We start from the raw sequence: 16,755 nt of genomic DNA on the forward strand, positions 1-16,755 counted from the left end.
ATAATATACTTACCTGTATTATGGCTTTCTTGCACAGTGCCTAGAAGAGGGTGATGTCTTTCACCTTCTGACCAGATCCCGTGGAGTAGAGTAGAAGAGTACTCCAAACTTTACCGAGAAGACAGTCCTGAACTGTGCTGCAGTGTCTTCTCAATAGATTTAGGCTACACAGCATTCCACAGGATCTTGTTGGCAGGAGGACGAGGTCACCCCCTGTACTGTAGAAGTCAAGAAAAGGGAGTATACTATCTTTTTCCCCCCTCCCCCCAGATTCTATTTTGCACTTTTATGCAGTGTTTAGAAGGGGGATAAATAATAGTGGTTAGCATTTCTGCCTAGCAGCACTAGGGGCATCGGTTTGAATCTCAACCACTACCAGCCTGGAGTTTGCATGTTCTCCCTGTGTCTGGGTGGGTTTCCTCCAGATACTCGGGGTTCCTCCCACACCGCAAAGACATGCTGGTAGGTTAATTGGCTCCTGTCTAAATTGACCCTAGTATACGTATGTGAGATAGGGACCTTAGACTGTAAGCTCTTTAAAAGGCAGGGACTAATGTAAATGTACAATATATATGTAATGCGCTGCATAAATTGACAGCGCTATATAAGTACTTGTAATAATAATAAGCGGACCTCATCTGAAGTGCAAGGTCCACGTTAAAGTCTGTGCACAGTATACTATAGAGTGTATGCATAGACAAAGTAATAAATTGTTTTTACGGGAAACATAAAAACCTGAAGATTGTTCTTTCAAGATTCCTAACAGAGTACAATGGAATAGACAGAAACGTCTATAAAAGGTGAATTTATCTTTTAAGCCCCATATCTCTCCAGATACTTACGTAAGATATCCACAACGAAATCCTTTTTGGCATCCCCTGCAGCGTTTGTGACCAAACAAGCATAAGCACCGCCATCAACAACGTCTGCATGTACCACTTTAAGGACACGTCCACCTAATCAGTGAAAGTAAGAAGATGTAATTAGATAATCCAGTGTGACATAAATTCTCATACATTCTTCTAGACTTCAAAAGTTGATACTAATATACAATAACATCTAATAGTAAAAAAAAAAGAACAGAAAAACGATTGCGGCTAAAGAAGAACTTCAGACAAAATTGAAAAGTGTTAGCTGCACCAAACATAGATTACGGTTATTTTAGACAGGCTTGCCCTGTCCCCTGTTGTTACAAATGTGGAAACCAAAACTGTAATCGATTAACAGCTGTAGGAGGTACCAGATGAGATATGCTTCATCCTTCCCATTTTGGCCCATTTAGTGCTGCCCAAGGCCCCCCAAAGTAGATGTACAAATAGAGACTTTCTGATGGTTTCTGTTGGCATAGCATAGTCAACCCATGTCACAATGTCTAGGCCTGCAGACAGGTCATTGTATGAGCGAGTGGAAAAGCTTCTAGGGGGGGTCCAGAGATGGAACTGAAGGGTAAAAATAGGAAGTACGATGCATGTGGATACCCCTCAATATTACTGAGAGTAGAAAAGTGTACTGTTAATTCTACAGCACATAAAAGACATTTTAGACATTTGAGTGCTCCTACTCAGTTTGGTGAAGGCCCTTTTCTGTTCCAGAATGACTGTTCCCCTGTGCACAACGCCAGCTCTGCAAAGACATGTTTTGATGAGTTTGGTGTTAAGGAACTAATATGGCCTGCACAGAGCCCTGACCTCAACCCTACTGAACAATGAAGTGCTCACAAATGCTAAAAATGCAAACCTTACAAACACTTTTTTGGTTGTATGGGCACAAATTCCCATAGGAGAGAGCAGCGCCGTTGGAAGCCTGTCACAAATTCCCATAGGCACACTTATGTCCATGGTTTTGAAATGGGAAGTCCAACATGCTCATATAGGTGTGATGATCAGGTGTTTACAAAGATTTTGCCATATTGTCTATTCTGTCAGCATATGGTGTCTGTGATATACTACAACTGTAATTTTAGAAATTATTTGTTTTGAAAAATCTATTTAGCTGCTTTGGCAAGTGTTATGAGCTTCCCATATAACTACAAAGAGAAGTGTTCATCTTTGGAATATATTACCTGATTGAATGTGGATGTTCCCCTGCGGAGCAAGAGGGATGTTGTTTCTGTACCATGTGATGGTCGGAGGAGGTATTCCAGAAGATTCACAGGAAAGAGTGAAGCTACCATGTAAAGCTACAGACACATTGCGTGGCTCAGCCTGTGGACTTGTGATTTCTGGCGGTACTGAAATGATAAGTAACATTCACATCAATAACAAGCTTTCTAAACCCCTTATGCAGCTGAGAACAGAGATTATGTGATCATGAGATCCTGAGATTATGTGGCCTGATTGGTGGCGTGTTGCAGAGATGGTTCTTCTTCTGGAAGATTCTCCCATCTCCACAGAGAAACACTGGAGCTCTGTCAGAGTGACCATTGTGTTCTTGGTCACCTCCCTGACTAAGGCCCTTCTATCCCGATCGCTCAGTTTGGCCAGGCGGCCCGTTATAGAAAGAGTCCTGGTGATTCCAAACTTCTTTTGTTTACGGATGATGGAGGCCATTGGGCTCATTGGGACCTTCAATGCTGCAGAAATGGTCCTCTATCCTTCCCCAGATCTGTGCCACGATACAGTCCTGTCTTGGAGGTCTACAGACAATTCCTTGGACTTCATGGCTTGGTTTGTGCTCCGGCATGCACTGTAACTGTGGGACCTTATATAGATAGGTGTGTGCCTATCCAAATCATGTCCGATCAACCAAATATACCACAGGTGGACTCCAATCAAGTTGTAGGAACATCTCAAGGATGTTCAGTGGAAACAGGATACTCAATTTTTAGTGTCATGGCAAAGGCTGTGAATACTTATATACATGTGATTTTTTTGTTGTTTATTTTTAAATAAATTTGCAAAGATTTCAAACAAACTTCTTTCATGTTATCATTATGGGGTATTGTTTATAGAATTTTGAGGAAAATAATTAATTCAATCCATTTTGGAATAAGGTTGTAACATAACAAAATGTGGAAAAAGTGAAGTGTTGTGAATACTTTCTGGATGCACTGTATATCTATATAGATCTATATATAGATCTATATGTACAGTATATAGATATAGATCAGATAGATAGATAGATAGATAGATAGATAGATAGATAGATAGATAGATAGATAGATAGATAGATAGATAGATTTATATACACATGTACACAAATGTTTTGCCTTTTATTTCTAGGTGAGATTTCACATATACTTTAAGAGTTGGATTTCATGTTCATAGCTCTGTTATGCTATTTAGGCATTTGTCACAGATATTAAGCAATACTGAGAAAGTCTTTCTGGTCATTGATTCATATTTTGCACAAAAGTAAAGAAAAGTTTAACTGCCTCTTTCTTTTAAATCTAAATTCTGATACAGAAGAACTCACCCTGCACCGTGAGGTCATATTTAATATCAGTCTGCCCCGCTGCATTTACTGCCACACAGACATATCGGCCAGAGTGGGAAGGCATTGCCCGGGAGATGATCAGCTGTTGCCCCTTGTTCTTCAATACCAAGTTAGGTCCACTGCCTAATGGAAAACCATCCTTCAGCCAGGTCAATGAGGGAGCAGGCTTGCCGCTGACCACACATTCCAAGGTCACGGTGCTGTCTCGGGTCACCACTATGGGAGCTGCAATATGGCCACTGCTACCGATTACTGGGAGAGCTGGGGAGATTGTAGAACAGAGAATAAAAATGAACATTTATCTCTACAATAATAGAGTAAGTTTGTACTATAGTATTAGGAGCAGAATAATAAATGGAGAGGAACAAACTGACAATTAAAGTGAACCTGTCATGGTCATGACAAAGATATGGGAACTGCTATTGTGGACTCATGAACTGCGTGGGAATGTTTGATCATTCTTCCAGAAGCGCATTTGTAAGGTCATGCACTGATGTGGATGAGAAGGCCTGGCTTGCAGTCTCCGCTCTAATTCATCCCAAAGATGTTCTATCGGGTTGTGGTCAGGATCCTATGCAGGCTAGTCAAGTTCCTCCACCCCAAAATCGCTCATCCATGACTTTATGGACCTTGCTTTGGGCACTGGTCCAAATTTTGGTGCAGGGTGGATTATGGTGTGGGTTTTTTTTTTTAGGGGTTGGGCTTGGCCTCTTAGTTCCAATGAAGGGAACTCTTAAGGCATCATCATACCAAGACATTTTGGACAATTTCATGCTCCCAACTTTGTGGGAACAGTTTGTGGATGGCCTCTTCCTGTTCCAACATGACTGAGCACCAGTGCACAAAGCAAGGTCCATAAAGACATGCATGAGTGAGTCTGGGGTGGAGGAACTTGACTGTCCTGCACCGTGTCCTGACCTCAACCCAATAGAACACCGTTGGGATGAATTAGAGTGGAGACTGTGAGCCAGGCCTTCTCATCCACATCAGTGCCTGACCTCACAAATGCGATTCTGGAAAAATGGTCAAACATTCTCATAAACACACTCCTAAACCTTGTGGACAGCCTTTCCAGAAGAGTTGAAGCTGTTATAGCTGCAAAGGGTGGAGCCAACTCAATATTGAACCCTACGGACTAAGACTGGGATGCCATTAAAGTTCATGTGCGTGTAAAGGCAGGCGTCCCAATACTTTTGGTAATATAGTGTATATGTGTAAAGGTGATGCGATTAATGTAATTTTATTTACGTGTGTTAATGCTTAGCCCCGGTGATCCTTTAACAAGGCTACTACATCCAGGGGGTCTGCCTGATCACATGACCATTGTGATTAGCCATCGCAGTCTTTGACAGCTTGGACTCTGTGTGAAGAGCGCTTAGTGTTATTCCAACACAGTTATAGTGAAATTAACAGTAAAAAATTGTTTTGCTTTAGAAAATGCACAAAACAGGAACAGAGACGCAGAGAGGTGCAAGAAGGAAGAATAAGATACCTTTATACGTAAATATAAAAAAGCGCTGTCTTACCATAGACCTCCAGCCAGTAGTCCCTCTGTGTGCTGCCGGCCTCATTACTACACACACAGGTGTAATTGCCTTCATCTGATGCCTGGACCTTACTGATTTGTAGCAACCGTCCTCCGGCTGACACCAGAGCCACATCCTCACCCTCCAGAGGGGACCCTGCATCAGGACAGAAAATACATGTCAACAATTCAAAAGAGTAGAGGTATAGGAACAGCCATTACTGAATTCTGAATGGTCATTTACACCTTCCCTTAAAAAAAAAAAAAAAAAAAAAACATTTTTAGCATTGCTAAGACCTGCATCGACAGGCTTTGTGCTTGATTCTGCTTGCATTTCAAATCAGATCAAGATGTTTCTGGGCAGTGGTGGCCCATCCATTCGGGGCGCAGGGGTGCCACTCCCCTAATCCATGTGCCCGACCCCTAATCTACATGCAGGGTGCCGTACGCATGGATTCCAATGGGTTTTTTTTTTTTTTTTGAAGCACATGATTAGAGCCCGAGGCTCCACTTGGTTTAAAAAAAACGGTGGGCTTGGGGGCGTAGAGCACTGCGCCCCAAGCCCACCCAGTTGTGTGACTTTAGCAAGTTCGCTATTGTCTTCCTGATTCTCCTACTGGCCAATCAGGAAGCGGGCCCGTCACCTGAGACCCGTCACCCGATTGGCTGACTGGAGAAGCGATCCTATTGGCCACCTAGGAGAAAGCGAGAGGAGGTGATACAGAGGAGCAGGAGACACAGGGGAAGCCTCTGCCCCCCCTCCCCACCCCCACCCCCCCCGGAGGAAGCGCTGCCCATGGGGTGCAGGGATGAAAAAAAAAATATAGCACCAGCCATCACTGCTTCTGGGATCATTTACAATTCACTGACAAGACTATTTGACCTAAGTTCTGATTTTGCATTCGCATAGACTTGTATGGGGTGAGAAGAAGTCCTTACATGAACAAAAGTCCTGTGAATATCTCTAGGCAAAACCTTCTTTTTTTAGTTTTGAATAGAATAGGATAGGGTTAGTCTCTTTGGTAATGTAATATTGCTGTCTGTCTCCTCATTGGGAATTTTCATCACTTTATTTGTACTGGTGACATTTGCCACTAGGAAAGAAAGTGAGAAGAAATATAACATTTTAGAGTTATCCCCATAATTAGAAATAAAAGTAAATGTTTCAGTGGGGACACTTGTTTAAAGCTGGCCAATTAAATTAAAATCTAACAGATTTCTCCATCCTTGCTAAAGCATGGATAGAGGAATCTCCCTTGCCAGCTACTGTACTCTGATGGATGCAGGATGCCTAGATGCAGGTGCTGTTCAGCCAACAATTTTCCATCCCTCTCCTTTGACAGAAGTCGCTTAAACAATTAGACCTCTTTCACATTGAGGCAGTTTTCAGGCATTTTAGCAATAGAAACTGCCTCCCATTCATTGCAATGTGTGCTTTCACAGTGGGGTGGTGCCAGTGCTGGGACAAGGTCATTTAGCGCCCAGGGCAAAGACACCAAACTGCGCCCCCCCCCCCCAAAAAAAATTTTTAAAAATTGAGCACTAATCGGCCCCAAACACAAATAATACCCCCTATCATCCTTACTAGCATAAATTCTCCCCCCCAATCCCCATTTCTAACAGCCCCAATATTTCCTATCCTAGCACAAATCTCCCCCCCATCACTTCTTCTAGTACAACCCCCCCCCCAAATCCCCCTCCTAGCACAAATCCTCCCCCCCCCCCCCATCTCCACGGCACAAATCCTCTCTCCTGGCACAAATTCTCTTTCCCCTCCCAGAACAAATCTTACCCCTGTCACCCCCCAAAATCCCCCTCCCAGCACAAATCTTACCCCTGTCACCCCCCAAAATCCCCCTCCCAGCACAAATCTTACCCCTGTCACCCCCCAAAATCCCCCTCCCAGCACAAATCTTACCCCTGTCACCCCCCAAAATCCCCCTCCCAGCACAAATCTTACCCCTGTCACCCTCCAAAATCCCCCTCCCAGAACAAATCTTACCCCTGTCACCCCCCAAAATCCCCCTCCCAGCACAAATCTTACCCCTGTCACCCCGAAAATCCCCCTCCTAGCACAAATCCTCCCCCCAAATTTCCCCTCTAGAACAAATACCCCCAATCATCCCTAGCATAAATTCTCCTCCCCAATCCCCATTTCTAACAGCCCCAATATTTCCTATCCTAGCACAAATCCCCCCCATCACCTCTTCTAGCACAATCCCCCCGCCCCCCAAATACCCCTACTAGAAAAAAATCTTATCCTGGCACCCCTCAAATTCCCCATCCCAACAGACCCCCCCAGAATTTTCTTCCTAACACAACAGCACAAATACACCCCCTCCCCCATATTATTCCCACCTAGAAGTAATCATTTTCTCCCTACAAATACTCTCATTGCTCCCCTTGTGTCCTCAGTGCAGCTCTCCTTTCCCTCAGCTTTCCTCATACACAGACCTCAGATACAGAACAGCACGGAGCTCTGTGATTCCCATCTTCTGACGTTCCTCCTCATGTTGTCCTGTCAGAGCTGAGGAGGAGACGATTTCTAAACTTGCCTGTGCGGCAGCTAGTGGGAGGGATACGCTGCTGAAGAGGACCGGGATCACGGCTCAGAGATGCCCGCTTCCCACCCACACTGCTTTCCACTTCCAGCTAGAGCCAGACTCCTCGGCTCCTCTAGGTTGCAGCGCCGCCACAGCTCTCCGTGCTCCTCTGAGTCCTCCCACCCCGCCGCCGGCCGGGACTACGAGGCTGCTCTGTAGGGGGAGTGAACAATGAAGCTGACAGGGAAGGGAGGTGAAGCCAGGGCTTGTTGTGCCGGATGCAGGAGCGCACTCGGCACACTTACAGACAATCTTCCAGTTACAGCGGCAAGGGATAGTGTGTATAATGACAGGTGTGAAGCACATTGCCGGCATTTCACCTGCGCCCCCCCTCCTATAGAAAATCGTACCGCCCAGGGCATCCGCCCCTTCCGCCCCTGCCTTGTACCGGCCCTGGGTGGTGCGCTTGCAGGACGTTAGAAAAAGTTCTGCAAGCAGCATCTTTGGATGCCCCTGTCCATTGAAGTGAGCACCTTAAAAGTGCTTTGAAAGTGCCACAAAACGGGTCTTTATTGGTGGTTTTTTAAGGTCCTGTTATCATGAGACCTTAAAAATCTGGCCCGCTAGCGCCCAAAAAGCTATGCAAAAGCGCAGCTAAAACGCCACAAAAACTACCGGCGATTTAGTGCTATTTTAGTGGCACTGCAGTGTGAAAGGGGTCTTAACTGGTTTCAGCCAGAAATTTCAGCTGGTTCAACAGGAATCAAAATTTGAGCTATGAATGGTAGCCATAAAATGGGAATTCGACTTTAGAAGATTTTCTCTAACCTCCTGTTGTATCTCAGGGATAGGAAGTGAAGGAAAATTTCCCCAATGCTACACAGACAGCAAAAAACTAACTGGCAGTGGTTTAAACCCTTTCCTAGTCTATCCAAAATAAGGTTTTGGCTTTAAAATGACAATGTTGTCTTATAGGGCGTACACACGGTCGGACTTTGTTCGGACATTCCGACAACAAAATCCTAGGATTTTTTCCGACGGATGTTGGCTCAAACTTGTCTTGCATACACACGGTCACACAAAGTTGTCGGAAAATCCGATCGTTCTAAACGCGGTGACGTAAAACACGTACGTCGGGACTATAAACGGGGCAGTGGCCAATAGCTTTCATCTCTTTATTTATTCTGAGCATGCGTGGCACTTTGTCCGTCGGATTTGTGTACACACGATCGGAATTTCCGACAACGGATTTTGTTGTCGGAAAATTTTATCTCCTGCTCTCCAACTTTGTGTGTCGGAAAATCCGATGGAAAATGTGTGATGGAGCCCACACACGGTCGGAATTTCCGACAACACGCTCCGATCGGACATTTTCCATCGGAAAATCCGACCGTGTGTACGGGGCATTACAGTAAGGTCATACACATGCTGCCTTGCTGATCAATCTCGCCAATAACACATATATACGTGACACCTGTTCTTGGTATCATTGAATTCCTGGACTGCTGTATAACCTTACTGTATTGGTATTGTTGCTTGGGAAAGTTTTCTCGGAAAGGGAATAATGGCCAATGTATATATGACCGACCATGTATGATGGTTTCAGTTCCTAGGAGGTTGATCTATCAATCAACTTTTTATGAAAAGGCTTGTTGGAAATTCTCCACTTGATCGCAGCCAATGGCCTGCAGCCCTGATCAGTGTATTCTGACGGCAGGAGAGCGCTGCTGTCAGAATACAAAGACACAGTGGGGAGGATTTCCCCATTCACCTCGAATGTGTGGATGGAAAAATCGGCTCAGTTTTTTTCATTCAGCTGGCTGGCTAAACAAAAAACTGAGTAATGCATGGCCTGCTTTAAAAGGTAACTCCACTTTTGTTGAGAAAAAAAAAAACATTCCCCTTTGGGTGATCTATGTACATTGCAAGGATTTTAACAAACTTTGTTTGTTAGATTCCAACCATTTGTTAATCTGAAGAAATCCCTGTTTATTTTTTTGTGCCTGTGGGCTGAGTGAGTCTAATGGGAGTAGTTTCATAATTATCAACCAGCTGCTGCACCTGCAGGGCTCTAATGAGTAAAATTGCAGGGCCTGCATCCCTTTAAATGTGATTTCCTATTGGGAGACATTTTTGTTGCCGGGGATGCCTGATATCTGACTTGTATCTTAGTGCAGACTTCTGGAAAAATCAGTGAGCCAATCACACAAGCAGGAAATGATGTTTTTGGAGGGAGTTGTATACAGAACACCTCCAGGTAACCATAATGCCTTGCATTTTACAGAACATTACAGAGCTGCAGATTGAAAAGGAAAGGTCATTTTTAATAACATTCAGTTACAATATGACTCGAGTCGCAGTTGTATATGCTATATTATTATTTTTTTATTTGCTATTTTTTCCCATAAAAGTGGAGTTTCACTTTAAACCTTCTCTTTTTTTGTTCATTATCCTTGTCATTGATCACTAGTTCATGGGTCACTATCCTAGAACGAATGTAAAGGCTGGAAGTTCTAACTTTATAGGCTGCATGCTTATTGTGTTCCACTGGCTCCCTTCACAGCAAACCAAGGATAAGATGACACCCTTGACTTTGCAACTAAAAAAGAAAAAACAACAACTCAGCAATGGTGGCTTCAAGATCTCTAAGCTGTATATGTAAAGGCAAACTTTTTTGTTTTTGTTTTGAATGTAGTGGGGAAGGGTTATATCCTTTGTCAAGCTTTAATTGTTGTCCATGTCTCTGCTGGAGAGATCTCCTCCTTTTATCACCAAGACAGAAAGAGAAGGGAAAGCCAACATTATAGAGATGTCACTACAGCAGTGGCGGCTGGTGCTCCTATTTTTGGAGGGAGCGGCAAAAAAAACACCCGAACCAACCCACCCCCATCGCTCGCCCATCCTCCCACCAGTCCCGCACTTACCCCATCCAGGTCGCGGGCAGCTTCGTCGGCTTTCCCTTGTGTCTCCTCCTCGGCAGCTTCCCCCATGCTTCTGCTCAGGGTCAATACGGTCGCTTCTCCTCTCTGCGAATCAGGTGTTAAGACCTGTTTCCTGATTGGCTGGAAGGAGAAGCAGAAGACAATAGCGAATATTAATTCGCTATTGTCACACAACTGGGTGTGCTTGGGGCGCAGTGCTCTGCGCCTCAAGCCTGCCCTCTTTTGAAGTCAATTAGAGCCTCAGTCTCTAATCATGTCCTTAAAAAAAAAAACCCTATTGAAATCCATGCGTCCGGCGCCCTCCATGTAGATTAGGGGCTGGGCGCATGGATTTGGGGGGCTGCGCCCATAATGGAGCGGCCACCACTTCACGACAGCAAGGTGCAAGGGTAACTCTTGCAAATGTGTTGGTGACAGCTGTCTAAGAGGGGCATCATCTTCACTTCAGGAAGATTTCCTATTGCATCCCTGGGACAGCAAATAAAGATACATTTCCCCAGCAGAACAAAGACAGCAAAATAAATAAATAACCTTATAAAAGTTTTAAGTCTTCTCTATTCTATCCAGAGTCTTCCAAAAAAGTTTTGACTATATATACACTGCAGTATATTATTCCCTTTGTGTGATTATAATCACTCACCATTCTTCATCCAGGTAAGCAGAGGAGGTGGAGAGCCCTGACATTCACAGGTGAAGCTGATTGGCTGCCCTTCAATAACTGGCAAGGGGGGTTCAGGAAATGCTGGGAAACTGGGAGGGACTAAAAAAAAAAAAGAGCGTTAAAAGGTGATTGTTGCCAAAAAGAAATTAAAGTAGTAGGTGTATGCTAAAGAAATTAAAGTGGAGTTCCACACACTTTTACAACTCTTCAGCATCCCTCACTAAACTGTGCACTGTAAACAAATTGGATGTTTTTTTATTTTTTTTCTCAGCACTTACTGTATATCTGTTTTATTCATTTTTCACTTCCTCCTCCCTGGCCGCGGCCCATCGCATCATTTCCTGTTTGCAATGCCTTCTGGGAAGGGACGGCAACTTCCTCTGAAACTGCCGTTGCTATGGAAACCTGACCTGAAACCTATTACACTGCTTGTGCTGCACTGAGCATGTGCGAGATCTGCAAGGATGAGATCCAGGAAGAAATACAGTCTGGCTTCAGATGCCCAGACTTAAGATGGCCACGGCCTGCTGTAAGTTTATAAAATAACAAACTACTGCTATAAACTAACAAAACAGACCTTAGTTTACAGACTAACTTTACTAGAATACATTAAGCTTGTGTATTATAGGAGTATTTTTATTCAAAAAGTAGAATTTCGGCCGGAACACCACTTTAAAGACGCAAGTATATGCATCAACATGCTCAAATGAGAATATAAAGGTACATTAGCTGTCTTGCTGTAATAGGTAAATATTAACTGAATAATTCCCTTTCCTGGAGAAAACTGCCACTCCAGGCTTCTGACAGTGCTGCTCATTTGGCCAAAAGTCTAGGCTACTGTTCACATCTCTTCTTAAAGTGGTGTTCCGCCCAAAATTATACTTTTTAAATAAAAGTACCCCTATAATACACAAGCCTAATGTATTCTAGTAAAAGTTAGTCTGTAAACTAAGGTCTGTTTTGTTAGTTTATAGCAGTAGTTTGTTATTATATAAACTTACAGCAGGCCGTGGCCATCTTAAGTCTGGGCATCTGAAGCCAGACTGTATTTCTTCCTGGATCTCATCCTTGCAGATCTCGCACATGCTCAGTGCAGCAAAAGCAGGGTAATAGGTTTCAGGTCAGGTTTCCATAGCAACAGCAGTGTCAGAGGAAGTTGCCGCCCCTTCCCAGAAGGCATTGCAAACAGGAAATGATGTGATGGGCCACGGCCAGGGAGGAGGAAGTGAAAAATGAATACAGCAGGTATACAGTAGGTGCTGAGAAAAAAAATTTAAAAATATCCAATACGTTTACAGTGCACAGTTTAGTGAGGGATGCTGAAGAGTTGTAAAAGTGGGTGGAACTCCACTTTAAGCAGAGGATTAGTCAATGTATCCGCCAGTCCTCCCCTTGAGACAGCTTGGGCTGGTCCCTGACCACAATTTTCTCTACTGTAGACTAGAAGTTCTAGCAAATGGATAAGGAAAGAACAGAAGCACACTGATGGGGTTAACCTAAGAGCACTGAGCAATGCAGTAGAACCTGATTGGTTTATGGCGGTGCCCATTCCTCCACCTACAGAGTGAATTTAGTGCAAAGTTTAGGTCTAATGAAAGGTTCATCCACACTGGCCCACAAATAATACATGGCTTGGAAGGTAGAGAGTGGGAGCATTTATCTGGAGCTTTTCAAACAAGTTTTTACTCTGTAAAACATTCTCTTTAATGCAGCCAGCACTGTTTAGTTGTTACAGAGTCTTTTACCCCAGATGACGACATTGTAATGCTTCTCAGAGCGCCCGGCATCATTGGAGGCCTCACAGGTGTACCGTCCAGCATCTCGCAGCTGAGCCTGGTCAATCTGTTGAGAGACAAATAACATATGTGTGAGCATTGTGTAATTACTAATGTGAACCTCTGCACAACAAAAATCAAGTATTCTAAATGCTTACTAGCAGCGTTATTTATTGACTTGCAACACCCCTCTCAACATCCTAGAGAACTGACACATAAAAAAGTGTCAGTTCTCTAGCACGGCCCTCCCTCCCTTGCATGTCATAGCCCTCTTCTCTTCCGGGATTATCAAATTACTCTGTGCTGACCCAGCTCCTATGCTCCTCCCTTTACCTTCCCTACATAACCTTTTATATAGCTATTTGGAGAAGGAATGAAAGGGAATACTGCAGAGTATCAAGTCAGTGACAGATTTGAGTCTGCTGGAGCCTAACAAAAGTCTCCAGGCTTTAAGATGTCTGCACAAGGGGGGCTTTGCAGGTAAATGACATAAAATTAGTTAAATGCACATATAAAATTTTGTAAAATGGCAACAAGGTTTCTTTAAAGGAGAAGTATGGAAAAAGCTTTTTTTATGGATCACATGAGTGCAGTGACCCTGTGACCCATTTTCAGCTGACAGTGGGCTTTCACTCAGCCAGTCCAGTTAAGAAAAGATCCTGATCCGCCAATAGCCTGAGCCAGCACCTCCTGCCCCCTCCACAGCCCAGCACTCTAGTGAGCACTGCAGAGGAGAGCAGAGAGCCGCCGCCTGACAGTCACAGAGCAGAGGGGGAGAACTGAGCAATCAGCAGTGTTTAATCATTCAGTTCCCACTCCAGAGCTATTGGGTGGACAGATGCAGCATCAGATCGATGCTGCATCCACCTAGGCGAGCATAATTGTTTTTTGGGCTGGGTACACACCGCAGCACAGAGCGGCTCACAGCAGGGGTCCTGTGCATCCTGGTTCACTGTTTTAGGTTTGATTTCAGCCTGAATTTTTGGCTGAATTCGGACCTGAAATGGACCAGAAGACATACAGGACTCCTGTGCAATTCGCACCAGAGCTGCTCCGGAGATGTGTGAACCAGTTCCTTAAAGAGCCGGTCACAATCTCCTGACATGCGAATTGGATGCAGGGAAACCGCATCCAATTCGAAATAGTGTGAACCCAGCCTTAAAATCCCGAACTTCTCTTTTAAGTGTATAAGCACATCAAAGTGGAACTAAAAGAGTCCATTCACACCAGTGGGCTGCAGTAAAACAAGCATTTTTACCATGCATTACCACAAGGCACAGTGACGCATCAAACACAGCCTGTTGCATTGCAAGGTCTTTTTTTTTTTTTAAGGACAACCCTATGCGCATACATAGTTCACCCCAATGCATATGCGCTATAAGGCACCACAATGCACTAATGTGAACCATTTGGTCATTATTGTGTGATGCATCGAAAACAAATTGCATACACGGGTTAAGTGTTGTGTAGCCCATTCAAAAGATTAAACGTTAAACAATTAATGCAGCAACTGGAGGGAAATGGCCCCCAAATGCCTTTATAATAAATACAACCCATGTAAGCAGTCTGTGAACTAGACAATTATTGGCGCTTTAGGTGTGGAAGGCACTAATCAACATTTTTGCTTTTTTTTTTACTTAGTGTTAACAGGAATATCAAAGAAGCATGTTGCCAATAATTAATAGTGCAGAATGATAACAAACCTGTAGGTAGCGCCCATTCTCTGTCACCCGGATCCCGGCCCTTTTAGGAAGTGGACGTCCGTCTTTTAGCCAGGTAATTGCAGGTGGTGGGAAAGCACTGCTCTGACACTCCAAGGTGACCGGCTGGTTCACAGTGACTGATGAGTTGAACTCTTCTCCCAGGATGCTCGGAGGCACTGCACAGTGAATCATACAGACAAGAGTAATCACATTTCTCTTATTCCAAGTTATAATACAGTACTACATACAAGGAGAGGGATTGAATTCTGATAGGTGGCCTGAGTATTGATATATTCTCTTAAAATAAAAATGCAATAAATCACAATCTACTAGTTTGCATTTTGGCTAAAACTCAAAATGTAGGCTTACTAAAAATACAATATTTGGTCCTCTCAAAGGAAACCTGTGCTATGCCCATTCAGGGCAAAGTAACAGTCTTGCTTGATAGCCACCCCTCCTTTACTGATATACTCCTTAACAAAAATGGCAACTGTTCTGTCCACCAGATGTTTTATACTGGTTATTTGTATCTGTGTTGTTAAATTTACATCCAAATGTGTAATTTACTTAAGACAATCATATGTGGTATGCAGGTATCTAGCGTTCCTTTTTGGTATTGCTGCAGTTCTGTTTATTTCTTTTAATGTATGTGTAAATAGGAAGTTGTCAGCAAGCAGGGAATTCTGAGTAGAATCTTAGCAGGAAGTGAAACAGCCACCATTTTGTGAGAAGACATTCATAAAACAACACATGTATTTCTCTATCTATCGCCATTACCCCTTAGAGAACTTAAAAATTTCACCTGGCTTGTTCTAATAAAACTGAGATCAAAGAAATATGGTATCTACAGTTATTGGGATAAGAAGGTTTAGCTATCTGCTCCTTGAGACAGAACAGCAACCACCCACAATTTATAACTAGCTTTTAGAGTAAGGTACACATGGAAGAGCGTGTATGCTCACACATGTGCTGGTTTCTGGCAATGAACCTTGTAGGGCTTTGCACAGAAACGCCCTATGCATGTGCAGATTTGCTGCACGTCTCTGCCATATATTTAAAAATGCTTCACAATCAATAGGAAAAGAGACTAATGCCTCGTACACACGAGCGGACTTCTCGTCGGGCTGAACTCCGAAGGACTTTTCGTCAAGTTCCGACGAAACAGACTTGCCTACACACTACTACTACTCGTTTCGAACGTGGTGACGTACGACCGGACTAGAAAAGGAAGTTCAATAGCCAGTAGCCAATAGCTGCCTTTGCGTCGTTTTCGGTCCATCAGACTAGCATACAGACTAACTTTTTTTTCGATAGGTATCGAGTCCGTCGGAAAGATTTGAAACATGTTCTATTTCTAAGGTCCGTCAGATTTTTCAACAGAAAAGGTCCGATGAAGCCCACAAACGATCGGAATATACCTTTTCTGCCGGAAAGTCCGGTCGTGTGTACGTGGCATTGGAGATCTGCAATTGGCTCCCTGTGAGATCTTTGGGTCCATCTCTATAGCATGCTGGCAGGGGATGGGCTTTTCTGCTCGGTCTGTGGCTGCTTTCTATAAAAATCAACTGTAAGACTTTGCACACTTTTTGTTATTGTACTTGAAATGTATTTAGCTGAATTAAAGTTTAGTTGGGCTTCAGACTATTTGTATTAAGGTGGTGATGTTGGAGGAGTCAGTAAAGGGAACATACAGTGTCATGAAAAAGTATTCATACCCCTTGACATTTTCCACATTTTGTCATGTTACAGCTAAAAACGTAAATGTATTTTATTGGGATTTTATGTGATAGACCAGTGATGGCGAACCTTGGTACCCCAGACATTTTGGAACTACATTTCCCATGATGCTCATGCACTCTGCAGTGTAATTGAGTGTAGTCGAGCATCATGGGAAATGTAGTTCTAAAACATCCGGGGTACCAAGGTTCGCCATCACTGTGATAGACCAACGCAAAGTGGCACATAATTGTGAAGTGGAAGGAAAATGATAAATGGTTTTCAACACTTTTTACAAATAAATATGTGAAAAGTGCATTTGTATTCAGCCCCCCTGAGTCAATACTTTGTAGAACCACCTTTTACTGCAATTAAAGCTGCAAGTCTTTTTGGGGATGTCTCTACCAGCTTTGCACATCTAGGGAGAGTCACATTTTTCTTTGCAAAATAGCTCA

General features: G+C 43.6%; 1 protein-coding gene across 1 annotated transcript in view; it reads right to left on the reverse strand.

Moving 5' to 3' along the window:
* HMCN2 (hemicentin 2) overlaps positions 1–16,755 on the reverse strand; it is a 318,398-nt gene that overhangs the window by 76,644 nt on the left and 224,999 nt on the right. The window contains exons 41-47 of the mRNA XM_073600486.1: positions 14,585–14,760; positions 12,852–12,948; positions 11,086–11,205; positions 4,962–5,117; positions 3,415–3,696; positions 2,063–2,230; positions 843–956 (exon numbers count right to left, since the gene is read on the reverse strand). Of these exons, the coding sequence (XP_073456587.1) occupies positions 843–956; positions 2,063–2,230; positions 3,415–3,696; positions 4,962–5,117; positions 11,086–11,205; positions 12,852–12,948; positions 14,585–14,760 (1,113 nt within the window). The remainder of the gene's footprint in view (positions 1–842; positions 957–2,062; positions 2,231–3,414; positions 3,697–4,961; positions 5,118–11,085; positions 11,206–12,851; positions 12,949–14,584; positions 14,761–16,755) is intronic.

Source organism: Aquarana catesbeiana, linkage group LG09 (genome assembly GCF_042186555.1).
Source record: "Aquarana catesbeiana isolate 2022-GZ linkage group LG09, ASM4218655v1, whole genome shotgun sequence".
NCBI lineage: Eukaryota > Metazoa > Chordata > Amphibia > Anura > Ranidae > Aquarana > Aquarana catesbeiana.